Source organism: Somniosus microcephalus, chromosome 15 (assembly GCF_052327205.1).
Source record: "Somniosus microcephalus isolate GS21.2 chromosome 15, FLI_Smic_1.0, whole genome shotgun sequence".
Lineage (NCBI taxonomy): Eukaryota > Metazoa > Chordata > Chondrichthyes > Squaliformes > Somniosidae > Somniosus > Somniosus microcephalus.
Window position 1 is genome coordinate 23,713,231 of NC_141001.1, and position 27,863 is coordinate 23,741,093.

The window sequence follows — 27,863 nt, forward strand, 5'->3', positions numbered from 1 at the left end:
GTCTCACCAGGGCCCTATATAATTGCAGTAAGACGTCTTTACTCTTCTACTCAAACCCTCTTGTAATGAAGGCCAGCATACCATTTGCTTTCCTAATTGCGTGCTGTACCTGCATGTTAACTTTCAGTGATTTGTGTACAAGGACACCTAGGTCCCTCTGAACACCAACATTTCCCAATCTCTCACCATTTAAAAAATATTCTGCTTTTCTATTTTTCCTACCAAAGTGGATAATTTCACATTTCTCCACATTATCGTCCATTTGTCATGTTCTTGCCCACTCACTTAGCCTGTCTATAACCCCTTGAAGCCTCCTTGCATCCTCCCCACAACTTACATTCCCACCCAGCTTTGTATTATCAGCAAACTTGAATATATTACATTTGGTCCCCTCATCCAAACCATTGATGTAGATTGTGAATAGCTGAGGCCCAAGCACTGATCCTTGCGGTACCCCACTAGTTACAGCCTGCCAACCCCAAAATTACCAGTTTATTCCTACTCTCTGTTTTCTGTCCACTAACCAATCCTCAATCCATGCTAGTACATTACCCCCAATCCCATGAGCCCTAATTTTGTTTAATAACCTCTTGTGTGGCACCTTATTGAATGCCTTCTCAAAATCCAAATACACCACATCCACTCGTTCTCCATTATCTATTCTGTTCGTTACAACCTCAAAAACAGATTTGTCAAACACGATTTCCCTTTCATAAATCCGTGTTGACTCTGCCCAATCCTATTATTATTTTCTAAGTGTCCTGTTACCACGTCCTTAATATTAGATTCTAGCATTTTCCCTACTATTGATGTGAGGCTAACTGGTCTGTAGTTCCCCGTTTTCTCTCTCCCTCCTTTCATAAATAGCAGGGTTACATTTGCTACCTTACAGTCCGCGGGAACCATTCTAGAATCTATGCAATTTTGGAAGATGACAACCAATGCATCCACTATCTCTGTAGCCATCTCTTTCAAAACCCTAGGATGTAGGCCATCAGGTCCAGGGGATTTATCGGCTTTCAGTCCCAATAATTTCTCCAGTACTATTTTTTTTACTAACACTAAGAAGGGGTCTCTCAAGCACTTAGTTTGTGGAGGCATTCGGCAAGAAGCTTGGGAACATCCACGAGACGAGGCAAGGAGAGTTTTGGGTTTGGGTTGGCGGAGGACCCACACCCGTCACACCGGGTGGACGAGCAAGCCTAGAGGTCAGGTCCAATGGAGGTTGACCCATGGAGATCGCGTCTTCTACCCAGGGCCCAACGGATAATATAAACCTTGATTGCGCCTTGTTTAACTAATGCTCAGATGCTGTAATGTATCAAGTCTCACTTTCACTGAATAAAATATAATTGCTGTCACCAATACGGGTCAAGTCGAATCTTTCGGAACTTAGGAATGAAAGGATTAATTGGCACAGGCCCAGAAACTCAACAGCATTAAGAGTTCAAGCTGGAAATCTGGTCAATCCTACGCCACCTGTGATCAAGACCTTTGCACTTCACTCAAGTGGTTCTACAGCTATTTAGTTTAAGTAGCTGTATTTAAACTACAGCTGCAGAGGTCAACCGTGCTGTGAAGAGTGGAATATGATGGAAATGATGGCGCAGAGCAAGAACTTGTTTTACTGACAGGGCTTCGTCAGAATTCATTGACGCGGTGCTGGAGAGGCTGGCTGCTCCTTATGGGTCTGTGGGCCCCAGCGCTGCACAGGCTGGGCAGCAGCCTTTCTGGAAAGGTGTTGCAACCAGGGTAAATGCTCAGGACTGAGATGCACAAGATATTCAGCAAAGAAAAACAGGGCAGGTAGGATTATGAGCACATATGTTGGAAGCTGCTTGTAATCCACGCTCCCTATTACTGCCACAATATGTGGTGTGACATTTGAAATTAGTGCAAATATTCATCAAACATTATTGACTTGCACGATAGGAACCAAATCAACCTGACTGCCATTGTAAAGGGATATTTGCAAGGAAACCACACACTGTCCTATAAAGGTATTTATCTCTCACAAAATGGAGCACACTGCATAAGGTCGATTTTACAAAGTCAAACTTTACCAAATAGCACTTTTGGATTATGTAATCTAGGAACAAGCACTCCATAACTTTCTGTCCATTAAATTAAATTAAATTAAGTTAAATGACTGGATAGAAAATCATGGGATCCATGTACCTACATTCTCAAAATGCACTGCCAGTGGGCGAGGTAGGAGTGTGATTTTGTAAATTCCTCCTTAAGTGCACTTACTTTTATTCATGTTCTATGTTGGAAATACATGTGGGAATGCACGAGAATGACTTACAGGCCATAAATGGAGCATGCGCTGGGAATTCAAAGTGCTATGCCTGACTAACCCATAGTTATAAAACAGCTGCACCAGTGAACCTTTACCAGCAATATTTTGTACAGATGTACTTAATACTTCTTCTAGGCCAAGTTATCCTACAACAGCTGAGCCAGACACTGTCTGGAGTGTCCAGTTTAGTGGATGAAGGATGCAGAGGTCTGCTCTCTAGTACCTCGCTTGGCCATGGTGCAGACAACACTGGTGAGCCTCATCTCTCCTTGTGTTTCACCAATAATACACACATTACCAGCTTCGCAGGTCACAGGTGAAAAGGAGGTTACCGTTCCTTTTAAGACTAACTGCATTGATGGAGCAACAGGAAACACACCCAACGTTAGCGTCCGCACTGAGGGCTGGAGTGTGCATCAAGTGATCCCTGGTCAGGTACAGCAGCAGTTAGGCGAGATTCAGAGTTTGTACTGCACCCAACCCGAACTTCACAGAGTGGTTCCAGAAAACAATGTCCAGGTCATCAATGTGAAGTGACTAGGCTAAAACCAGCTGCATTTGTAGAGTAGCAGGAGTCTGTATTGAAGGCTGGAGCATGTGTCCAGATGTCACCCAGCGACACCATCAAGTGATCCCTGGTCTTTAAACATCATTCATCACCTGTGAAGTGTCCTGGGCTGAAACATCTCACTGAACGTCAAATGTCTATGAGAAAATTCAACAGCCCAAAGCAGGGGTAGGCTCCCTTTGTGTCATTTGACATTCATACCATTGGTAGACCCAACCGCTGAGTGACTGAGCTCTACAACCACAAATACACTGTTATTTGAAATCATATTTCAATAAATAAATAAATGCTTTCAGCTGCCTAGGTCCTAAGCTCTGGAATTCCCCCCCTAAACCTCTCTGCCTCTCTACTCTTTCCTCCTTTCAGACACTCCTTAAAACCTACCACTTTTGGCTGGGTGTCAAATGTTGTTTTTGATAACACTTCTGTGAAGTGCCTTGGGACGTTTTACTACATTAAAGGTGCTATATAAATTTAAGTTGTTGTTATTAGAAATCATGGGCTATCAGATGTACACAATGAAAATGCTGAGGGGATTCTATGTCTATCAGATATTTGAGGTTATTTCAATTTTTAACTATAAAAGGGTTTTGCTGCGTTACCTTTTGTGCAGGTTGGCTGCTTCTCCGTCCACGTTCCATCCTGTCGACAAGTTCTCTGCGCACTGCCGCTCAGAACAAATGAATAATTGCAGGTAAACTGCATGATGGTGCCCACGGTCACATAGCCCTGGTGTATATGCCCACTTCCTGCGAGAATTCTTCGTTGCCCATTCATTGGTACACCAGGGTCAATGCAGCTCTTTCTCTCTGGAATTAAAGATCGAAGTAATGCTTTGCACAGCAATCAGAATAGTGGCCAAATTATGCTCAGGATTCAACTGCACAATAGGGAGCTGTGGGTTGCATCCTATCAACATGGGAGCCCTCTGTAAACCCACAGATAACAAAGACCCTCATATCGGCAAAAAGGATGTTACCAGTATAACATATGGTGTGTGTGACCAGTTAACATATTATGTGTGTGACCAGTAGGGCATTATAGTAATCTCGGATGCAATGCTTAAGTTATCCACCAGAGGGAGACAAATGTTAAGGGTTCATTTACCAGTTTTTTAAGGTAAAATTGCATTATGGGTAGAATGACTCATAGGATCATCCATCTTGGATGCATCGTGCAGTAGAATTACAAGTGCATGCCTGTAGCTTGTAAGAGCTCTGTTCTCTCCTTATTCTGTGTAAATTAAAAGTAAAGTTGAGTTCCTGAAGTCTCACTTATATCAATTAATTGGACCTTACTACTCGGATATAACATTTGGCGATGAGGATTAACTGTTTCAACTTGAAGAAGGGAAAATACAAGAACACTGCATCTGAATCATGGCTACTCGAGTAGGAGAGATTTCTGCTTTTGATGTTCAAAATCAAACATGGATAGAGTACTGTGAGTTATTGGAGCATTTCTTTGTGGCAAATGATATAGTTGATGTCGGGAAAAGGAGAGCTATTTTGCTCACTTCCGTGGGAAGTCTGACGTATAGTTTATTGAGAAACTTATGCAGTCCTGCAAAGCCTGGAGATAAATCATTTACTAAATTAGTGGACTTGCTAAAGGAACATTTCAATCCCAGACAGAGTGAGATTGTACAGCGTTTCAAATTTAATTCACGGAACAGGAACCCGGGCGAGTCTGTGTTGGATTATGTAGCGGTGTTGAGAAAACTGGCACATGATTGCAATTACGGGAACAGTTTGAAGGACATGCTGAGAGATAGGCTGGTTTGTGGAATAATGGATGCTCGAATGCAGAGGAGATTATTGTCCAAGACTGGGCTTACGTATGAAAAAGCATTGGAACTTGCTCAATTAATAGAGACAGCAAACCGAGATGTAAAAGAAATACAAGGTTGCGACTGGTCTACTACAAAGCAAGTTGGAAGTCAGTTTATTGTGCACAAGTTAAATATGAGTCATACACCACAACGTGCGCATTTAAAGGCATGTTATAGATGCAATGGAGATCACCTGGCAAGGGAATGCAGGTTTCTGGAGGAAAAGTGCCGCAAGTGTGGGAAAAAAGGACATATAAAATGTGCATGTAGAGCAAAAGCTACCCTGGAGGTATACAAACCTAAAGGGGCAGAAAAGCAAAACCTTGGAAGAGAAGTAAAAAAACAGGGAGCACATCACATCAGTGGAGAAGCTGAGAAAGAAGACGACGTGTTCATAATGCATAGTATGGTAGAGGACATTCCTAAAGTGGATTCTATCACTTTGCAACTGATAGTAAATGACACTAAGGTGAACTTTGAGGTGGATACTGGATGTGGCGTTACCATAATGAACAGGGAGGAATATTCAAAATTGTGGAACCGTGCAAAAGTTCCAGAGTTAAAGTCTTGCTCTATGAAGCTTAAAACCTATACCGGTGAATGAGTGGCAACATTGGGTGCAGCTATTGTAACTGTGAAACACAGGGACACCGTGGAACAGCTACCTGTAGTTGTAGTATCGGGTTCTGGACCAAATTTGTTAGGTCGGGGCTGGATAAAAGAACTTAAATTAGATTGGGGAGCAATAAATCAAATGGAGAGAGGCAAACAGTTGTCTTTGCCAGACGTGTTGATTGAACATGAGAACGTGTTCAAGGAAGAACTTGAACATTTAATGGCCCCCCAGCTAAGATTTATGTCGACAAGGAGGACATGGACACGGCAATTGTGACCGCAGAACAAGTAAGGACTTGGACTGGTAAGGATCCAGTACTGTCTAGAGTCCGAGAATATGTACTGAGGGGTTGGCCACAACATCCGGAAGGGACTGATTTCACACCTTACAGTGTCAGGAAGACAGAGCTGAGTGTGCAGGATGGTTGTGTGTTGTGGGGAGCTTGAGTGATTATTCCACAGCTAGCACGACAGTCTATCCTAGTGCAACTACATCAGTGTCATCCTGGAGTTTTGCGCATGAAAGCATTGGCAAAGAGTTACTTGTGGTGGCCAAAGCTAGATGAGGAAATAGAAAATCTAGTCAAGACATGCAGCACTTGTCAAGAATACAGGAAGGCACCAGCAGCGGCTCCACTCCACCCCTGGGAGTGGCCGGAAAAACCATGGAGAAGATTACATGTTGATTATGCGGGTCCATTCATGGGAAAGATGTTCCTCATAATCATTGATGCACATTCCAAATGGATGGATGTGTATCCTGTAAATTCTGCTTCATCTACTGTTACTATAGACTGCCTGCGTAGGAGTTTTAGTAATCAAGGGATACCGGAGATCGTAGTAAGTGACAATGCCACGTGTTTTATGAGTACAGAAACAAAAGAGTTCATGAGAAACAATGGCATAGTGCACGTGACTTCAGCTCCATATCATCCGCCTTCAAATGGACTTGCCGAGAGAGCCATACAAACATTTAAGGAGATGATGAAAAAAAGTGCAGAAGGGAGTTTGACAGCAAAGATGTCACAAGTTCTGTTCAGCTACAGAATAGCACCTCAATCTACCACAGGACTCTCTCCTGCTGCGTTATTGTTAGGATGTCGACTACGCTCCACTCTTGACCTGGTTCACCCAGACCTAAAAAGGAAGGTGGAAAACCGACAAATCAAACAAAAGGAGAACCATGACAGAAGGACAAAGAGCCGCAGGTTTGGAGAAGGAGATGCGATCCTTACCAGAAATTTCAGTTATGGTCCAAAATGGATTCCTGGTGTCATAGACTCAATGACCGGTCCAGTTTCATATAGGGTTATGTTGGGAACTGGTCAGGTAGTACGCAGACATGTGGATCAGATACTGACCAGACAATGGGAGATCGAACTGGAGGTTCCAGAGGAAAGGTTGGAGGACAGGTTGGTCCCCAGTTATCCAAATGCATTGGTGGTACCAACACCACGAACAGAGACAGTTATACCTGGACCCCTTCATCAAGAGGAAACCATCGTAGCAGAGTCAGATACTCTGAGTACTGCTCAGGAGCAGCAGGTGGCTTTACCACAACAAAGCAGGGACTTGACTGTAAGACGTTCAACAAGGTCTCACAAGCCACCAGACAGATTGATCACGACCTGCTAGATTCGTTCAGGATGGACTATCGTTGAAGAAGTTTCCTTATGGACTTTTAAGAATGTTGTTAAGAATTGTTGTAACTTAAGAGGGGGGGGGGATATAGTAATCTCGGATGTAATGCTTAAGTTATCCACCAGAGGGAGACAAATGTTAAGGGTTCATTTACCAGTGTTTTAAGGTAAAATTGCATTATGGGTAGAATGACTCATAGGATCATCCATCTTGGATGCATTGTGTAGTAGAATTACAAGTGCATGCCTGTAGCTTGTAAGAGCTCTGTTCTCTCCTTATTCTGTGTAAATTAAAAGTAAAGTTTTGAGTTCCTGAAGTCTCACTTATATCAATTAATTGGACCTTACTACTCGAATATAACAGGCATATTGTGTGTGTGACAGCTAGGTCATATTCTGTGTGACCAGTAGCACATATTGTGTGTGACCAGTAGGTTATATTGGCCCGGATTTTGCGGTGGGTATGACGGAGTACTCAGGGTACAGCATCATACCGCCTTGGAAATATACCACAAGTTCGAGATTTCCGCATGCTTACGCACGCACTAAATCCCGAACTTGCAATCTGTCAAGTTACGCATTGACAGATGATCTACACCGCCTTGGAAATCCCAATTGCTAGCACAGAGTTGAGCTACTTGCCCTCCAACTGCCCAGTAATTATGGACGTTTTTCTTATGGTTAGTGAAAGCAGGCACAGGATCCTGTTTCACATCTAAAAAGCAGATCTATGTGTGTATATTGTGTACGTTTTGGTGGAGGAAACCTTTTTTTGTTGGTCGAGTTTCATTTTAATTACTTGGGAAGTTGAATAAGAAAGTTAAATAAAGTGAACATCTGTCAGATTTTAGTGACCATTTCTGTCCTTTCAACTCAAAAATGAACAACAATACAAACAATATAATGCATCTATAACAAGGAAAATAGATTTATCTATTGGCAGTCTAAATGAGGTCTGAATAATATATTTTAATCCTGAAAATTAACATTAAATATATGGCTGGGAATCTCTTTTTGAAGTTCAATAACATTACTTGTAGGAGATATAAAACATTGTTAGCTCTTTACTGAGTATCAAAACAGGAAGTTGTATACATAGGGACATATAAATTGTGAGTTTGGATGAAAAAACTTAAGCAAAATTATGTATGCAGGTTATTTCCAAAATCTAACAGAAGTTGTACAGTGAGGATGATTGTGAAAATGCCCTGCTGTCAAATCACTGCACTTTTGATGTAGTCACAAGCTTTAATTCACATTTAACTTTGGTGTGACAGGTTAACCTCTAAGATCATTCAGTGTCCTCTTAAAACCTACTTATTAAATGTTTGAATGTGTTAGTCACCCATACAGGAAAACATTGGGCCCATTAGAGTACGTCTGAAAGGATTGTTAATGGTTCTGGTATCACTTCAAATAGCCCAACTCTCCGCCCGCAGATGCCCTTTTCCCAGGAATGCGAAGGATCTGTCAAGAAAATTCTTGACAGATTGCAAGTTCAGGGTTTTAGCACATGCGCAGCGCATGCCTAAACCCGGAACTTGCGAGGCCCTTACGAGCGCGTGCGCACCTTGTATGCACCTGTCGGGGGCCGCAAATTATGTCCCATTGTATGTGACCAGTAGGTCATATTGTGTGTGACCAGTAGAACATAGTGGGCTGGATTTTCATTAAGCTGTCGGGAAGGAGGCAGGACTACAACTTTCGGGTTTTAGTCCCGCCTCCATCGACGTACGGCCAATCGATGCGATTTTCCGTTGATTGACCTTGTTGAGCCCGCCCAGCGGGCTCAGCAGGCCAATTAAGGGCCACCCGGCAACAGGTGACGTCACAGACTGAAATTTCATCTGTCAAGAGTTTTTGACAGATGAAATATCAGTGTTTCACAGCTGTTTGAAGCTGTCAAACACTGACAGTCTGACTTCTAACCTGAGTCCTTCTACGCAGACTCAGTTAGAACTTTCACCGGCACTGAAAGCTGAAGGCTGTCACTTTGGACAGATCGCAGCCGTTCAGCTTTCAGTTCCGGCTGAGTGATGGACTCCCGACGCCTAGAGGAAGAAAGGCTGTTAAGGTAAGTAAAACGTAAGTAAAACTTCTTTACACACTTTAGACACACCAAACATACTTACCTTTGCACTCATGCACCCATCACTCACCTGAACACCGACATCGCGACCTCTCCAAGTACTTCAACCCGACGGCCCGCCTGCTCTAACCTGTCGTGGTTTGGAGCCGTCGGGAATCCCATACGACACCCCTCAAAATAGGGATTAGGCTAAAAACTGCCTGTTAACTACCTGTTAACAGGCGGTTAATTGGCACTAATCCCTTCCCGCCTCGGGTCGGTGGGTCCCAGTGCGGGGCCGGTACCCGCCTCCCTTGAAACTTACGTGGAGGCGGGTTTTGGGCGAGATGGTGTCGGGACCCCTGAATTCGGGATTTTTGCCCCCCGCACGCCTGAAAACCCGCCTCATGGCACACTGAAAATCTGGCCCATTCTATATGGCCAGTAGGACTGTGTGACCAGGAGAACATATTGTATATGACCAGTAGGACTGTGTGACCAGGAGAACATATTGGGGGGAATTTTAACCTAAAAGATCGAGTGGGTTTGGAGCGTGGGGGGTTAAAAATCGGAATCCCGACCTGAACCCACCTCCAACATGCCCACTTTCAGTTTTCGGTTTTAGCAGAGGCGGGATGGGGGGGTTAGGGCAGGGGTCGGCAGCCAACCCGTTGCCAGAAGGCGGGATGTCAATTTAAATATTTTAATAATGCTGGAAACCTCTCCTTTAACCTCCATTTTGTTTTTAACTCGAGCTGGTCAGGTTTTACACACCTCATAAAACCCGGCAGTTACAGCAAGGCGAGGATTGCTGCATTCAGGAGATTACACCTACCTCCTGGATCCAGGGACCCTGGCTAACCCAGCCCCCATGAATGGAGGCTCCCCACAAGGCCTCTGATTGCCTTCCCTCCAACCCCCCACCAATGACCCTGAGGCCAGCCCCGATCCTCCGGTGGCTGACCCCAATCTTCTCTTCGCTCCCCTCCAACCCCACAATGTTGATCCTGAGGCCTGCTCCTATCTACTATTTCCTCCCCCAGTCCTCTGGAGGCTCCGATCATCCTTGTTCTCCTCTGCCCCCGCCTGCCAATCCTTTGGAAGCCCCAATCATTCTCCTCCCTCCTCGATCTTTCTTCTCCCCTCCGAAGGCTCTGATCATCCTTGTCCCCACACCCTCCGATCCTATGGAAGCCCTGAGCTTTCTCCTTCCCCTGACTTTTCCCTCCGGAGGCCCCTATCTTCCTCGTCCCTCCCCCGATCCTTTGCATGCCCCAATCTTCCTTCTCCCGCCCCTGCCACCCACCTCCCCCCGAAGGCCCCGATCTTCCTTGTCCGTTCCCCTCCCCTGATCCTCTGGAGGTTGGCACCTGCCCCCACCCGATCCCTCCCCTCCTCCTCTGTGTGGCCTAGTGTGGCATGGCTACCCGCCCGGAGCCAGCCAGCCTCTCAATCAAGCTACCACCACCTTTTCAGGACGAGCATTCTAGATCCCGACAACTCTGAGTGAAAAAAATTCTCCTCGTCTCCCCTCTAGATCTTTTCCAATGATTTTGAATCTATGCCCTCTAGTTATTGACCCACTCACCAGAGGGAATACTTTTTCCCTATTTACTCTATCAAAACCTATCTTGAAGACCGCTATTAGGTCACCTCCTAACCTTCTCTGTTCCAAGGAGAACAGTCCTAACTTTTCCAACCTCTCCTCATAACTGAAGTCCCTCATCCCTGGTAACATCCCGGTAAACCTCCTCTGTACCCATTCTAAGGCCTTTACATCTTTCCTGAAGTGTGGTGCCCAGAATTGTCCACAATACTGGGGCCTAACCACTGATTTATAAAGTTCTAGCATGATCTCTTTGCTTTTATATTCTAGTTCTCTATTTATAAACCCAAATAATCCATATGCTATTTTTAACCATCTTATCAACTTGTCCTGCTACTTTTAAGGATTTGTGTATATGGACACTGTAGTGTATGTGCCTTTAAGAGCCCCATATGTGCTGTAATGCCGGTAATGGCCACTCAGGCTATATAAGCCTGTATATTGTGTTATATCCGTTAGTACCCCTCCAGACTTTGCTTAGTAAACACCTATGAACCAACTCCTGTCTTCAGTGTCTCTATCAACACACGGACACTACAGTGGCGACGAAGTGGAAACGGACTTAACTACAATTCGGCAGCACCTCAAGGACATCGATTCATCTGGCGTCCAGAAGAATCAAGAAGTGAAAGAAGCTGTTGTTTCACCAGCTGGCCAAGCTGGTGGCAGGTACTGCGGTAATCCTTCCTGGGCATCAGGCTGGGGCTCCAGCGGCTGGCTCTACAGCTGGGCCAAGCAGCAAAAGCGGAGGCAAGCAATAACAGACGGGGAGGGAGCACTCGGGAGACGGCCGCGGCTGCAAGCAGGTCGGCGTTCAGACCTACAGAGAGAGTCCGGCGGGAACGAGTCTCCAACTATAAATAAATAAATAAATAAATAAAAACGAACGGAAACCGCGGGAAACAGCGTTGTCATCGGCAGCAGCGGCGGGAAAGCGCGGGAAGCGCCATATCTTTTCTAAGATGCCTAATTCTGGCAATATTGATGCTTTTGATAACGAGATAGAGGATTGGACCACATATGTGGAAAGAGTGGAGGTATATTGCACCGCAAATGGAATAGAAGATGAGAAAAAAGCTTCAGTACTTCTGGATCTAATGGGCGCAAAGACATACAAGCTGTTACGAAACTTAATCACTCCAGCCGAACCGATGGACAAGAATTTTAAGGAGATTGTTGATACCCTACACTGCCAATTCGAGGCAGGACTGGTAGATTCTCTGCGAGACAAATTCGTCTGCGGTCCCCTAAGTGTAGAAACACAAAAAAAACTATTTTCTGAGAAAGATTTAACACTGGACAAGGCTTTCAGTGCAAGAGGAGCTGCAGAGATACAACAAAGGCCACAGGACTTCGGCACCCATGAAATGACACGGGGTTTCGAGAGATGCTATCGCTGCGGCAGATCCACCCATGACCAGAGGGACTGCTGGTTCAAGGACAAAGCATGCAGGCAATGCCGAAAGATGGGACACATTCCACGTGTGTGCCGATCTGGAAACAAAAAATCCACTAACAGAAAAAGAATCAATAATGAAAAGCACAGAAGACCAGAAGAGCGATAGCGACTCCGGGAACAAGAGACTAAGCTCTCTCAAATTACATAATGTAATTGCCAAAGAAGATTACCAGACCATTTGGGTTACCCTCACAATAGCAGGGTCCCCAGTTAAAATGGAGCTAGATACAGGATCAGCTCTGACCATCATAAATCGATGGGATTACGAGCGGCTATTTCCGCATATACCTTTAAAAGACACATCCATTTTCTTGAAAACATATACGGGGCAGAAAGTATACCCCAAAGGAAAAATAAGGGTGCCTATTGTATACAACGGCAAGGAAATACAGAAGTTGTATTTATACGTTCTACAAGATGAAGGTCCACCGCTGTTGGGACATGAATGGATCAGGAAAATACGTTTAGACTGGCACTCCATTCAGGCACTGACGGTGACCAGTAAGAAAAAAAATGATGATGATGTCATACCTGAACGATTAAAAGACATCTTGGCCAACGCCAAGGAAGTGTTTCAAGAGAAACTAGGAACCTTGAAAGGCATCACCGCCTCAATAAAAGTGGAAGATGCAGCAATTCCCAAGTTTTTTAAGGCAAGACCGGTGCCATACGCAATTCGTCCAGTAGTCGAGGCAGAGCTGGAGAATTTGGAAAAGGCAGGCGTATTATCTAAAATAGATTGGAGCGAGTGGACAACACCCATCGTTCCAGTCATGAAGAAAGCATTGAAGAATGATAAATCTGAAGAACAGAGAAAAATTTGCATCTGTGGAGACTTCAAGGTGACTGTAAACCCGGTCCTTCACACAGTACAGTATCCTCTTCCGAGGATCGAAGATATTTTCGCCTCACTATCCGGAGGGAAACGTTTCACCAAAATTGACTTGGCACAGGCATATCTACAGATGGAGGTCGAAGAAGCCTCTAAAAAATATCTCACGATAAATACACACAAAGGTCTGTACCAGTACAATCGACTGGTTTTCGGAGTAGCATCCGCTCCAGCTATCTGGCAAAGAGCTATGGAGCAAGTCCTCCAAGGGATTCCGGGGACTCAATGCTACCTAGACGACATCCTTGTAACAGGAGAAAACGACAACGAGCACCTTGCCAATTTAGAGCAGGTGCTCACTAGGCTAAGAGAACGGGGCCTACGAGCAAATCGCCCCAAGTGCGAATTTTTCCGAAATCAAATATCATATTGTGGCCACATAATAGATAAGGAAGGGTTGCATAAGTCACCTGAAAAAATTGAAGCGGTCATAAAAGCCCCAGCACCTGAAAATGTTTCACAATTAAGGTCGTTCCTGGGATTAATAAATTACTATCATAAATTTTTACCGAACTTATCAACTCTTCTACACCCTCTTAATGAACTGCTACAAGCAGGAGTAATTTGGAAATGGAACGAAGACTGCAAACGTGCCTTCCATAAATGCAAAGACTTAATCACATCCAAAGAAGTTTTGGCTCATTACAACCCATCACTGCCAATCAGACTGGCGTGCGATGCATCCCCTTACGGCATAGGAGCAGTATTATCGCATAAATTCCCTGATGGCTCGGAACGGCCGACAGCTTTTGCGTCACGCTCATTGAACTCAGCTGAGCGTAACTATGCCCAAATCGACAGGGCACTCAGCCTGGTATGGGGAGTGAAGAAATTCAACCATTACCTACACGGACAAAAATTTACCTTGTTGACTGACCATCAACCCCTCATCTCCATATTCAACCCTAAAAAGGGTGTTCCCATTATGACAGCGCAAAGGCTACAGAGGTGGTCCCTTTTTCTAGGGGCACACCAATACAACATAGAATACAAAGGATCAAAACAGCATGGGAATGCTGACGGTTTATCGCGCCTACCGTTGCCAACGGTAGAAGAGGCACCTACAGTAGACCCAGTGGAGATGTTCCACTCTACCATAGTGGAATGTCTACCAATAACAAATTCTGCCATTGAAAGGGAAACGAGAAATGACCCGACTCTCTCACGGGTCTACGATTTAACAGTGAAGGGATGGCCAGCACATGGCGAACCACTGTTGCCAGCATTCTCGCAAAGAAGAGAACAGCTGTCAGTGTGCCGAGGAACCTTGATGTGTGGATCCAGAGTGGTGATTCCACCCAAACTCCAGGATAAAGTGCTAAAGGAGCTTCACGAGGGGCATCTGGGTGGAGTGAAAATGAAGAACCTAGCTAGGGCGTTTGTATGGTGGCCAGTTATCGATGGAGACATCGAAGAAATGACCAAGAGCTGCCTAGGATGCCAGAAGGTCCAAAACACTCCACCACAAGCCCCTCTACATCCATGGGAGTGGCCCTCATCTCCCTGGCAAAGGGTACACATCGATTTTGCTGGTCCATTTATGGACTCAATGTTCTTAATCGCGGTTGATGCACACTCCAAGTGGCCGGAGGTAATAAAGATGTCCTCCACCACCACGGAAAAAACCATCACAGTATTAAGGACCATATTTGCCAGGAATGGGCTGCCGGAACAGATCTGTTCTGATAATGGACCGCAATTTGTGTCCGAAGAATTCAGGAAGTTCTTAAAAAACAATGGGGTTAAGCACTACACGTCCACCCATACCATCCCGCCACCAATGGATTGGCTGAAAGGTTTGTCCAAACCTTCAAGAAGGCCATAAAGGCCATGGGTAATGAAGACATAAAACTTCAGCACAAGGTGGATAACTTCTTGTTCGCATACAGGAATGCAACACATATGGTTACCAACCAAACTCCCGCCATGATGTTCTTCAATAGAAACCTAAGATGCTGGCTGGATTTGGTCAAGCCCAACATCAGAAGGGACGTGGAGAACCGGCAGTTTCAAGGCATGAATGAAAGGCCAACTAGAACCTTCCAGATAGGTCAACAAGTTTTGGCCCGGGACTACCGTACCAAGAAATGGCAGCCTGGAACTATCTGCACACGACTAGGACCACTGATGTATACCGTGGACATCGGAGAAAGCATAATAAGGCGCCATGCTGACCAAATCATAGAGTCATCCGAAAAGGGTCAACCTACACCACAACTCTATACGCCGAACGATGAAGTAGAGATACCCATATCTACCTCCGATCCGGTGATACTGGAACCCGATGAACCCGACACTGGCATTCAAGCCGAATCAGCCTTGCCAAAAGAACCTACTACACCACCAGAAACTACTACACCACCGAGGTGTTATCCGGACCGAGTCAGGAAGCCTCCAGAGAGACTGACTTATAATTAATTAACTACAGCAATGTGTATATTATTTTTCTTATAACATGTAATTAATAATTACTTAAAATATGATGTACTGGTTAGCTAAAAGGGGAGGAATTGTAGTGTATGTGCTTTTAAGAGCCCCATATGTGCTGTAATGCCGGTAATGGCCACTCGGGCTATATAAGCCTGTATATTGTGTTATATCCGTTAGTACCCCTCCAGACTTTGCTTAGTAAACACCTATGAACCAACTCCTGTCTTCAGTGTCTCTATCAACACACGGACACTACAGACACCAAGGCCTAGAAATTCAGTGGCCTGCGCCACCAGTTTGCGCCTAAAGAGGGCTTTTGCGCCACTGTGCAAACCTACCGCGATATTTAGCGGGGCGCTAATGGCGGCATTAGCCATTAGCGCTGCGCCGCCACCGATGACATCATCGGTGTGCGCAGCGCCCCGCTATCGCCCCGCTGGCCATATTTGGTTGCTGCCGCCTCCCCCGCGCCGGCCGCAAACAGCGACCGGTACACGGGGCCTACCTGTGCCGGTAGTGGGGCGAGTTAAGGTGGAGGTGTGGCCGGCCGCTTTTTCGGCGGCCGCCTGCCCGCACCTTCTTCCCCGGCCTCCTACACCCCCCCCCCCGCGGCATTGCCGGCTGTTTCCAGAGAGCCCGGCACTTCTCCTTGGTGCCGAGCTCATTTGCCGGCACTCGCGAGCGGGGATCGCGCTGTTGCAGGCACCTCCCCCTTAAGAATGAGAGGAAGGCCTGCAGTACCGCAGGCTGCCGTGCCGCAGCGGGTGGCGATGCGGCACTTTACACGCCGATATTCAGTTTCAGCGCCCCAAGCGGGGCGCCGAAACCCTTGTTTAGCGGCCGGCTTCCACTTGGGGCGCTGAAACTGAATTTCCCGCTGGCGCAAGTGGCTCCGCGCGCAGCGGTAATTCCGGCGCCCAGGCGAGCTTGGCGCCCCCAACAGAATTTCTAGCCCCAAGTCTCTCTGCTCATCTACACTTTTCAGAACCTTGCCATTTCTAGCCCACTGTCTTTCCATATTACTACTCTGTGACTCTATCCTCCCAAAGTGCATCACTTTACACTTCCCGCATTGAACTTCATCTGTCATGCTTCTGCCCATTTCACCATTCTGTCTGTCATCCTGAAGCCTATAACTATCCTCATCATGATCTACTACTTTGCCAAGTTTTGTATCATCTACAAACTTTGGCCACGATTTTCCCGGGGCCGTCGGGCGGGGTTTCAGGCAGACGGGGGCTGAAATTTTTTTTTTTGCAGAAATAGGGGGTTGCGACCCCCCCCGCCCGATTCCCCGCCCCGCCCGACTTTTGACCCGTCTTTCAGTGGGACCCGAATCAGTCCCACCCGCCACAGGCGGGAATGGTCGGCGGGAGCCTAATGACAAATAATTGGCACGTTTAATCCTATTTTCAGGGGCCCTTGGAATTTTCAGTCTTTCCCCACATAAAACACGCCAGGTGGAACACCGCTGATGAAACCTGACGTGAACAATGTCGGCTTGCTTGCTTTCAGCTGCAGGTCAATCAGGACTGAAGAGATTTAATTAGCCAGCATTTGTAGGCTGCAGGACCTTGTTGCTGAAGGCTTGGGGCAACTTGTTGAAGGCTTAGGTACAGCTGTGGAAGGTTGGAGCCTCACACACTTCTCCAGTGTGAGCTCCTGGGAAGCCCCTCTCACCACCCTAACTCAGCGCCTCCTCAACGGAGGCATCTGCCAGAAGCATGGGAGGCCTTTTGTTCCTTCCCTTCTTGGCATTAGAGGATCTCCAACAGCATAGGAGGCTGCATCAGATCCAGCAACAACAGCAGATCTAGCAGCAACAGCAGATCCAGCAACAGCAGCAGCACCAGCAACAGCAGCAGCACCAGCAGGAGCGACAGGCTGCGGCTCAGCCACCTGAGGCAGCACAGGCTAGAAGGGGCCAGCGCATGGAAGGCCGTCGGCGCAGGAGATACCCCCCAATCAGGGTCTACAGACACAGGGTCAGCTACCTCAACATGACTGAGCAGCAGTGCCAGAGGCAGCTCCGACTTTCGCGAGAGGTAATGACTGACATCTGTGCAATGCTGCAGCAAGACCTGGAGCCCAGAGGACCAGGTCGACACTCCTTACCAGTGGCCATCAAAGTCACCACCGCACTCAACTTTTATGCCTCAGGCTCCTTCCAGGGATCAGCAGCAGACATCAGCGGCATCTCCCAGGCGGCCGCACACACTTGCATCACGCAGGTAACCGATGCCCTCTTTGCCCTCGCGCACAATCACATCCATTTCACCCGGGATTGCGCAAGTGTGAGGGCGTGAGCGATTGGATTAGCTCAGCTGGCAGACTTTCCAAGGGTGCAGGACATCATTGACTGCACACATGTGGCCCTTAGGGCACCCCACCGCAATCCAGGAGTTTTTGTCAACCGCAAGGGCTTCCACTCCCTTAACATTCAGCTGGTGTGTGACCACAAGAAGGTGATTTTGCATGTTTGTGCCAAGTACCCTGGCAGCTGCCATGACTCCTTCATACTGCGCCAGTCTATTGTGCCTCCGCTATTCAGTCCGCCAAATGAACTTCGGGGATGGCTACTTGGAGACAAGGGATATCCCCTGCGCTCCTGGCTAATGACGCCATTGAGGAGACCAGCCAATGAGGCTGAGGAGCGCTACAACTCCAGCCACATTTCCACCAGATGCATTATCGAGCAAGCCATCGGACTGCTGAAGATGCGCTTCAGATGCCTCGATAGATCAGGGGGAGCCCTACAGTACTCATCAGCCAGGGTCTCCAAAATCGTTATGGTATGCTGTGTGCTGCACAACATGGCACAGCGTCGTGCCTTGCCGATTCCGCAGGACCAAGAGGCTCCTCACAGAGCCTCCTCGGATGAGGATGATCCTGAGGATGATGCTGAGGAGGAGGAGGAGGAGGAGGAGGACGGGAATGAGCATCCTGCAGTGGGCCGCCAACCAGCGGCATCAGTGCGCGAGAACATTGCTGGGTGAAATGCAAGGAACACACTCATCCTAGGCAGATTTACCTAGCCTGGTACATCAAACACTGCAGCCTCACTGCTTCTTAACTGACAATGGACATTGGCCCATGCCTGCGCATTTCTACCTATTTGACCAGCTTGCTTACATCTGCAAGTTATCCTAAGGCCTCAATGTGATATCCCCATTCGTCAAATGACAGACGCCATAACTGCTGCAGCTGCCACCAGATTTTTTATGCCCAAGAAAGTGATGGCATTAAATATATTTACAAGACTTTTCACCCAAGTGATTAGTGGTGCTTCATTTTTCTCTTACGCGTGCTCCTACGTAGTGCTACCCCTGTGGCTTCAGCAGATGTGGAGGCCCCTTGCTCACTTTCCTGCTGCGCCTGTCTCAACACCTTTGGCGGGCGTCCTCTGGGGTGGCGAGCCTGTGAGGGCTCGCCAGCAGTCTGCTGCTCCTGCGGCTGTGCAGGGCTTGAGACTCTTATCTCACTGGGGTGTCGACTCCGGCGGGGCTCTGACCGAGGGCTCTGCAGTGGCATGGAAGTGTGAGCGCGTGGAGAGAAGCCCCCACTTCCTTGAGGTGTGCCAACAACCTCCCTCTCATGGGTCAGCTCCCCCTCAGCGCCTGCAATTGGCTGGAGAGCACCTTGCTGCACATCGGGGGGCCATGGGGACCCATCTCTGTACTGGAAGTCCTGATCAGAGGGACTTCCATGAAGGTCTGGTCTCGGTGCTCAATAGATGCCCATCAGTTCCAGGGAGCAGCGGCAGCAGAGAGGAGGTGAGCCCGGTATAAAAACCGGCACGAAGACCGAGGCCCGACCAGTTCCAGGGAGCAGCGGCAGCAGAGAGGAGGTGAGCCCGGTATAAAAACCGGCGCGAAGACCGAGGCCCGACCAGTTCCAGGGAGCAGCGGCAGCAGAGAGGAGGTGAGCCCGGTATAAAACCCGGCGCGAAGACCGAGGCCCGACCAGTTCCAGGGAGCAGCGGCAGCAGAGAGGAGGTGAGCCCGGTATAAAAACCGGCGTGAAGACCGAGGCCCGACCAGTTCCAGGGAGCAGCGGCAGCAGAGAGGAGGTGAGCCCGGTATAAAAACCGGCGCGAAGACCGAGGCCCGACCAGTTCCAGGGAGCAGCGGCAGCAGAGAGGAGGTGAGCCCGGTATAAAAACCGGCGCGAAGACCGAGGCCCGACCAGTTCCAGGGAGCAGCGGCAGCAGAGAGGAGCTGAGCCCGGTATAAACCCGGCGCGAAGACCGAGGCCCGACCAGTTCCAGGGAGCAGCGGCAGCAGAGAGGAGGTGAGCCCGGTATAAACCCGACGCGAAGACCGAGGCCCGACCAGTTCCAGGGAACAGCGGAAGCAGAGAGGAGGTGAGCCCGGTATAAAAACCGGCGCGAAGACCGAGGCCCGACCAAATCAACAGCAGAGGAGAGAGGTAAAAAGTAATCAGAGTGTGACGTCACCAGGGAGCAGGTAAGTGATTGGTTGGTGAGTATTTCTCTCTTTTCAATACAAGCTTGACTTCTGTGGTGTTAAATTTCTAGGGTCTCTGGTGTAGTGGGGACAGTTGGTAAATAAAGCGCCCTAGAGTATACCTGTAACTGGGGTATTGAATAAATTTTTTAATTAATTAAAGGAGTAAGTCATGGCAGGAGAGCTCAGACCCGTGTTCTGCTCCTCTTGCTCCATGTGGGAAATCAGGGACGCTGCCAGTGTCCCTGACGACCATGTATGCGGGAAATGCATCCAGCTGCAGCTACTTGTAGACCACATTGCGGCGCTCGAGCTGCGGGTGGATGAATTTTGGAGCATGCGCGATGCTGAGAGGGTCGTGGATAGCACGTTTAGCGAGTTGTTCACGCCTCAGGGTAGGGCTGCACAGGGGGTGACCATCAGGCGGAGCAACAGAGGCAGGCAGGAAGTGCAGGGAACCCCTGCGGACATCCCCCTTTCAAACAAGTATACCAAGTTAGATACTGTTGAGGGGGATGACTCACCAGGGGAAGGCAGCAGCAGCCAGCTTCCTGGCACCAGGGACGCTTCTGCTGCTCAGAAAGGGAGGAAAAAGAGTGGGAGAGCAATAGTGGTAGGGGATTCTATCGTAAGGGGAACAGATAGGCATTTCTGTGGCCGCAAACGTGACTCCAGGATGGTTTGTTGCCTCCCTGGGGCCAGGGTCTGGGATGTCACTGAGCGGCTACAGGGCATTCTTAAGGGGGAGGGTGAGCAGGCAGAGGTCGTGGTCCACATTGGGACCAACGACATAGGAAGGAAGGGGGATGAGGTCCTGCATCAAGAATTTAGGGAGCTAGGTAACAGATTAAAGAGCAGGACCTCAAAGGTTGTAATCTCTGGATTACTCCCAGTGCCACGTGCTAGTAAGTATAGGAATGGGAGGATAGAGCAGATGAATGCGTGGCTAAAGAGTTGGTGTAGGGGGGAGGGTTTTACTTTCCTGGATCACTGGGCCTGCTTCTGGGAAAGGTGGGACTTGTACAAGTCGGACGGGTTGCACCTGAACCAGAGCGGGACAAATATCCTTGTGGGGAGGTTTGCTAGCACTGTTGGGGGGGGTTTAAACTAACTTGGCAGGGGGATGGGATACAGAGGGGAGCTGAAATAGGGGGTGATGTGCTGCCAATTATAGAGAAAAAAACAAGTCAGCTTGGTAGACAGGGCAAATATATAAGGGCAAGGCTGGATGGCATCTATTTTAATGCAAGGAGTCTTGCAAATAAGGTGGATGAACTGAAGGTGTTGATAAACACATGGGAGTATGATATTGTTGCTATCACGGAGACATGGTTGAGGGAGGGGCAAGACTGGCAGCTCAATATTCCGGGGTACAGAATCTTCAGGCGAGACAGAGGGGGAGGTATAAGTGGAGGGGGTGTCGCGATATTAATTAAGGAGTCAATTACTGCAGTAAGGAGGGATGATATATTAGCAGGGTCCTCTAATGAGGCCATATGGGTGGAGCTTAAAAACAAAAAGGGGGCAAGCACTTTGCTGGGAGTGTACTATAGGCCTCCAAACAGTCAGGGGGAGATAGAGGAACAGATATGTAGGCAAATCTCAGAGAAATGTGCAAATAATAGGGTGATAATAATGGGGGATTTCAACTTCCCCAATATTAACTGGGATAGTCAGAGTGTGAAAGGCTCAGAGGGTGTAGAATTCTTAAAGTGCATCCAGGAGAGCTTTTTGAGCCAGCATGTAGAAAGTCCTACAAGAGAGGGGGCGGTACTGGACCTAATTCTAGGGAATGTGGCCGGCCAAGTGGAAAAAGTGCTAGTAGGCGAGCACTTTGGTGATAGTGACCATAATATGGTAAGATTTAAGGTGGTCATGGAAAAGGACAGGGATGGGCCGGAAATAAAGGTTCTAAATTGGGGGAAGGCCGATTTTAATAGGATAAGGCAGGATCTGGCCAAAATGGACTGGGATCAGCTACTTGTAGGAAAATCCGCATCGGAGCAATGGGAGGCTTTCAGAAGGGAGATTGAGATCATACAATGGCAACATGTTCCCGTAAAGGTCAAGAGTGGTTCCAAAAACCACAGGGAACCTTGGATGTCAGGGGATATACGAGAATGGATTAAGAAAAAAAGGAGGGCTTTTGGTAGATACAAAAGGCTAAAGACGGAGGAAGCCCTAGAGGAGTACAAAAAGTGCAGGGGGATACTTAAAAAAGAAATTAGGAGATCAAGGAGGGGCCATGAAATAACACTGGCGAGCAAAATAAAGGAAAATCCGAAGATGTTTTATAAGTATATTAAGGGTAAGAGGATAACTAGGGAAAAAATAGGGCCCATTAGGGACAAAAGTGGCAATCTGTGTGTGGAGCCGGAAGATGTAGGAGGGGTTCTAAATGAATTTTTTGCATCTGTTTTCACTATGGAGAAGGACGATGTAGACATAGAAATAGGGCGGGGGGACTGTGATATGCTCGAACATATTAACATCGAGAGGGAGGAGGTATTGGCGGTTTTAGCTGGCCTAAAAATGGATAAATCCCCAGGCCCGGATGAAATGTATCCCAGGCTGCTGTGTGAGGCAAAGGAAGAGATTGCGGGGGCTCTAACACATATATTCAGGACCTCTCTGGCCACAGGGGATGTGCCAGAGGACTGGAGAACCGCTAATGTAGTACCATTATTCAAGAAGGGTAGTAGGGAAAAACCGGGGAACTACAGGCCAGTGAGCCTAACATCAGTGGTAGGAAAATTATTGGAAAAAATTCTGAGGGACAAAATTTGTCTCCACTTGGAGAGGCAAGGATTAATCAGGAATAGTCAACATGGCTTTGTCAAGGGAAGATCATGTCTGACTAATTTGATTGAATTTTTTGAGGGGGTGACTAGGTGTGTGGATGAGGGTAACGCAGTGGATGTGGTATACATGGATTTCAGTAAGGCCTTCGATAAAGTCCCGCACAGGAGACTGGTCAAGAAGGTAAGAGCCCATGGTATCCAGGGTGCCTTGGCACATTGGATACAAAACTGGCTTAGTGGCAGAAGGCAGAGGGTGATGGTCGAAGGTTGTTTTTGTGACTGGAAGCCTGTGGCCAGTGGGGTACCACAGGGATCGGTGCTGGGTCCCTTGCTGTTTGTGGTCTACATTAATGACTTGGATATGAATGTAAAAGGTATGATCAGTAAGTTCGCGGATGATACAAAAATTGGTAGGGTGGTAAATAGCGAGGAGGGTAGCCTCAGTCTGCAGGACGATATAGATGGGTTGGTCAGATGGGCGGAACAGTGGCAAATGGACTTTAACCCGGAAAAGTGCGAGGTGATGCACTTTGGGGGGACTAACAAGGCAAGGGAATACACAATGAATGGAAAGACCCAAGGCAAGACGGAGGGTCAGAGGGATCTGGGTGTGCAAGTACACAGATCCCTGAAGGCGGCGGAACAGGTGGATAAGGTGGTAAAAAAGGCATATGGGATACTTGCCTTCATTAGCCGAGGCATTGAATATAAGAGCAAGGAGGTTATGATGGAGCTGTATAAAACACTGGTTAGGCCACAGCTGAAATACTGTGTGCAGTTCTGGTCGCCACACTACAGGAAGGATGTGATCGCATTAGAGAGGGTGCAGAGGAGGTTCACCAGGATGTTACCAGGGCTGGAGCGCTTCAGCTATGAAGAGAGACTGGGCAGATTGGGTTTGTTTTCCTTGGAGCAGAGGAGGCTGAGGGGGGACATGATTGAGGTGTACAAAATTATGAGGGGCATAGATAGGATGGATGCTGAGGAGCTTTTTCCCTTAGTAGAGGGGTCAATAACTAGGGGGCATAGATTCAAGGTAAAGGGCGGGAGGTTTAGAGGGGATTTGAGAAAGAACTTTTTCACCCAGAGGGTGGTTGGAGTCTGGAACTCACTGCCTGAAAGGGTTGTGGAGGCAGAAACCCTCACAACATTTAAGAAGCATTTGGATGAGCACTTGAAATGCCATAGCATACAAGGCTACGGGCCAAATGCTGGAATATGGGATTAGATTAGACAGGGCTTGATGGCCGGCGCGGACACGATGGGCCGAAGGGCCTCTATCCGTGCTGTATTACTCTATGACTCTAACGCTCCTCAAGAGATGTCATTCTATTCAGAGCACTCACCATGTTTCCGATACCCTGGCGACTAAACTCCTCCATGGCCGCAGCCGTCCTCTCCTCAGCTGCAGCCGTCCTCTCCTCGGCTGCAGCCCTTCTCTCCTCGGCTGCAGCCCTCCTCTCCTCAGCCACAGCCCTCCTCTCCTCAGACACAGCCCTCCTCTCCTCGGCCACAGCCCTCCTCTCCTCGGCTGCAGCCCTCCTCTCCTCGGCTGCAGCCCTTCTCTCCTCGGCTGCAGCCAGCATTGCCGCGGAGGTAGCCATCCTTTCCGTGGTGATGCTTTGATGCGCCAATGACTCCAATAAGGCTCTGCTCATTCTCGCCATGGACTCCTCCATTCGCTCCACACTCACAGCGACCCTGGAGACAAAACCTGTCAGAGACTCCTGCATCTGTGCATGGAGATCCATCACCTCCTCTCTTGCGGATGGACCCAGAGGCATAGGGTCGACATGCAGCTGAGCTGAGCTGGCAGAGCCCTGCGCCCTCCGACGAGGACTCTCCACTGCTGTCCCTGTCTCCACAATCTGCTGATGCTCACTTGTGAGCTGTGATACACCAGGTGACAACTCTACTCTATGTCCCGAAGGTCCCACCGAGGTGTGAGTGTCTGCGCTGGTGCTGGGTGCGCTTACTTCTGCTGGCGATGCGCCCTCAGAGGCTGGAGCTTCCTCTGAGGAGTGTGGCTGCAAAGCCTCTTCCTCCTGGGCAGTGGCGGCGGGGGCTCCGGATGGACCTGTGGGGGAGTAAAGGAAAGAGTTAGAGATGTGATGACAAGGCTACTTGCACATTGGATTTGGCAGATGCTCATAAATTCAAATGATGTGGCTTCAGAATTATATCAGCAACTCATGCTATGTCAACGAGAGAGATGGGAAACTTTTCTGTCACCAGCTTGCGGGCTTGCTCCTGTCTCTCCTGCCCCAGCTTCCTCAGGCACGTCAGCCCCAGCAATCTCCAAAACTGCTTCTTCCCAGGGGGTCAGGTGGGCGAGTGAGGGTGGTCCTCCTCCAGTCTTCGCTCGTTCTCTCCTATTTTGAGCTCTCTTTTCCTGCAATGAGGGAGACAAGTGGAGTTTGAGTGAGAATGAAGGAGTGAGTGTAGAGAATGCATAGCAAAGATACTTAGAAGGAGACAAAGATGGAGTGAGGCTGCAAGACCAAGGGCCCTCCCTGTGTGCTGGCAGTTGTGTTACAAACATCAGAATGAGAGGCAGTGTGAGGGCTGCATGGTGGAAGAGTTATGTGAATGTGAGCATAGAGAGATAGGGAATGGGTAAGGGTGCATGGAAGTGACTGTGAAGTTGGATGTGGAGGAGGTGATAGCTGAAGCTGAGTGCTGTTGGGGAAAGGCAATGGGGAGCAGCCTGAGGGTGATGGGAACTTCATACTTACTTTTCCTGTGCGGTGCTGGTCATGGAAGCGCTTCCTGCACTGCATCCAGGTATGACGGGTCACTCCCACAGAGTTCACCTCTTCAGCCACCTGCATCCAGGCAGCCCTGGTCTCTTTGGGAGGCCTCTTCCTCCCTGAGCTAGGGAAGAGGACCTCCGTGCGGGCCCTAACCCCATCTACCAATGTCTGCAATGATGTTTCGTCGAATGTTGCGGCAGCTCGGCCTCTGCCGCTGGCAGCGGCTGGTGCAGGCTCCTCTGCCATTCTGATAGGCTGGTTGGGAAGCCTGCAGAGGTGGAGAAGTTTGCTGGACACTTTAAAAGCACCACGAATGATGACATCATATTGTGGGGCGCTCTGACTGGAAATGGACAATTAGCAAGGGTGCCCACTCGCTGGAAATTAATTGGCCATTCGAGGGAAAATTGCGTGCAGCTGGCTGACCCATTTATATTCGGGTCGGAACCCGACATTCGGGGAACCCGAAAATTTCCCGCGCGATCAGGAAAATCGGGGCCTTTATAATGCTGCTCCCTACACCCGAGTCTAGGTCATTGCAATTTTTATAAAAGAGTAGTGGACCAAAAACTGACCCTTGGGGATCACCACTGCAAACCACCTCACAGTTTGAAAAATATCCATCCACCACTACCCTTTGCTTCCTGTCACTAAGTCAGTCTTGTAGCCATACCGCCACTTTCCCTTTAATTCCATGGGCTTCCATCTTCTAATAAGCCTCCTGTGTGGCACTTTGTCGAATGCCTTCTGAAACTCCATATATACAACATCTACTGCACTACCTTGATTAACCTTCTCTGTTACCTCATCAAAGAATTCAATCAAGTTATTTAGACACAATTTACCTTTAACAAATTTATGCTGGCTCTTCTTGATTAACCTATGCCTTTAAAGTTTATTTTGTCCCTGATAATGGTTTCCAATAACTTCCCCACCACCGATGTTAGGCTGACTGGCCTGTAGTTTCCTGGTTTATCTCTCTCCCCTTTCTTGAATAGTGGTAAAACATTAGCAACCCTCCAGTCCTCCAGCACTACTCATGTATCCAATGAGGATTGATTGATTGTGACCAATGCCTCTGCTATTTTTACCTTTGCTTCTTTCAGCAACCTGGGATGCATTCCATCTGGACCAGGCGACTTACCAACCTTCAGTAAAGCTAATCTTACATCTTCTCTATCTATTATTATCCTGTCCATAACTTCCCTCTCCTCTTTGAGTGTAACATTCACCTCATTTGCTTCCTTTGCGAAGACAAATGCTTTTGCCATGTCCTCTGCCTCTATATGAAGATTTCCTTTTGGGTCCTTAACAGACCCAACATTTTCCCTCGCAAACTGCTTACACTTTATGGCCTAGAAATTCAGTTGGGCGCGGCAGCCGTTAGCGCCTTAGGAGGAGTAGATTTCGAGCGCTAGGCGCTTAGCGGCCGGGCGCAGCGCGATCTGCGCCTCGCCCCAACTTCAGTACACATTTAGCGCCGGCGCAAAGTCTTAGCGCGCGCCCTGCTGCACGCGCACATCATGACGTCATTTGCTAGTGCAACGCCTTTTGTGCTCCCCGAACCGGAACTTCACTCGCGCCGGCCCATTGTGCGCCGGGCGGCCCGAGCGACTGTGAAGTGGAACAGTACACAGCCCAGCCGGGCCGCGGGGAGCGCAAATTAAAGGGCACTTACCCAGCAGTATAAAGGCCAGCCATTTTGCAGCATTCACTCTTGTGCAACGGTTTTTTGGACAGAGACCAAGGAGGAGAGTTTACTGGTTTGGACCAACACTTGGACAGGTATTTTTGGCTCAGGCCAGAGCTTACCAATTATCTTTGCCTTCATTCAGAGCTCAGTGTTTGCCAGCATATAATGGGGGCTGCATTGGGTGGCAAGGCTGAATTTCAGCCTTATGTCAGAAGGGCTTACAGACGCCGTGAGTGGCAGCCCTGGCTAGACGCAGAGGGGGCAACAGGCGTCGCCAACTGAGGCCTTACCCACGCAGGGTATACCGCCAGCAGACCTCCTATCTGACCATGTCTGCCGCGATGTGTGTTAGGAGGCTGCGATTCCGAAGGGAGGTGGTTGCAGACATCTGCCGGCTGCTTCAGAGAGATCTGCAGCCACAGCTGATGCGCAGGACGTCTCTGTCGGTGGCAGTGAAGGTGACGGTGGCTCTCAACTTCTATGCCTGCGGCTCCTTCCAATCCGCTACTGGGGACATCGCTAACATCTCCCAGTTCGCCGTGCATTGCTGCATCCGCCAGGTGACCAAAGCCCTTTTCAGAAGGAGACATCAATTCATCTCCTTCCCCATGACCCTGGACAAGCAGCAGCAGCATGCAGTGGGGTTTGCAAGAATAGCGGGCTTCCCCATGGTGCAGGGCGCCATTGACTGCACGCATGTGGCTTTGCGGGCACCTCTTGAGCATGCCGAGGATTACCG

At 48.4% G+C, this 27,863-nt stretch overlaps 1 protein-coding gene across 1 annotated transcript in view; it reads right to left on the bottom strand.

Annotated features, from left to right (window-relative positions):
* Positions 1-27,863, bottom strand: part of LOC147106581 (inactive serine protease PAMR1-like) — a 275,461-nt gene that overhangs the window by 27,029 nt on the left and 220,569 nt on the right. The window contains exon 8 of the mRNA XM_086007553.1: positions 3,473-3,679. Within this exon, the coding sequence (XP_085863679.1) occupies positions 3,473-3,679 (207 nt within the window). The remainder of the gene's footprint in view (positions 1-3,472; positions 3,680-27,863) is intronic.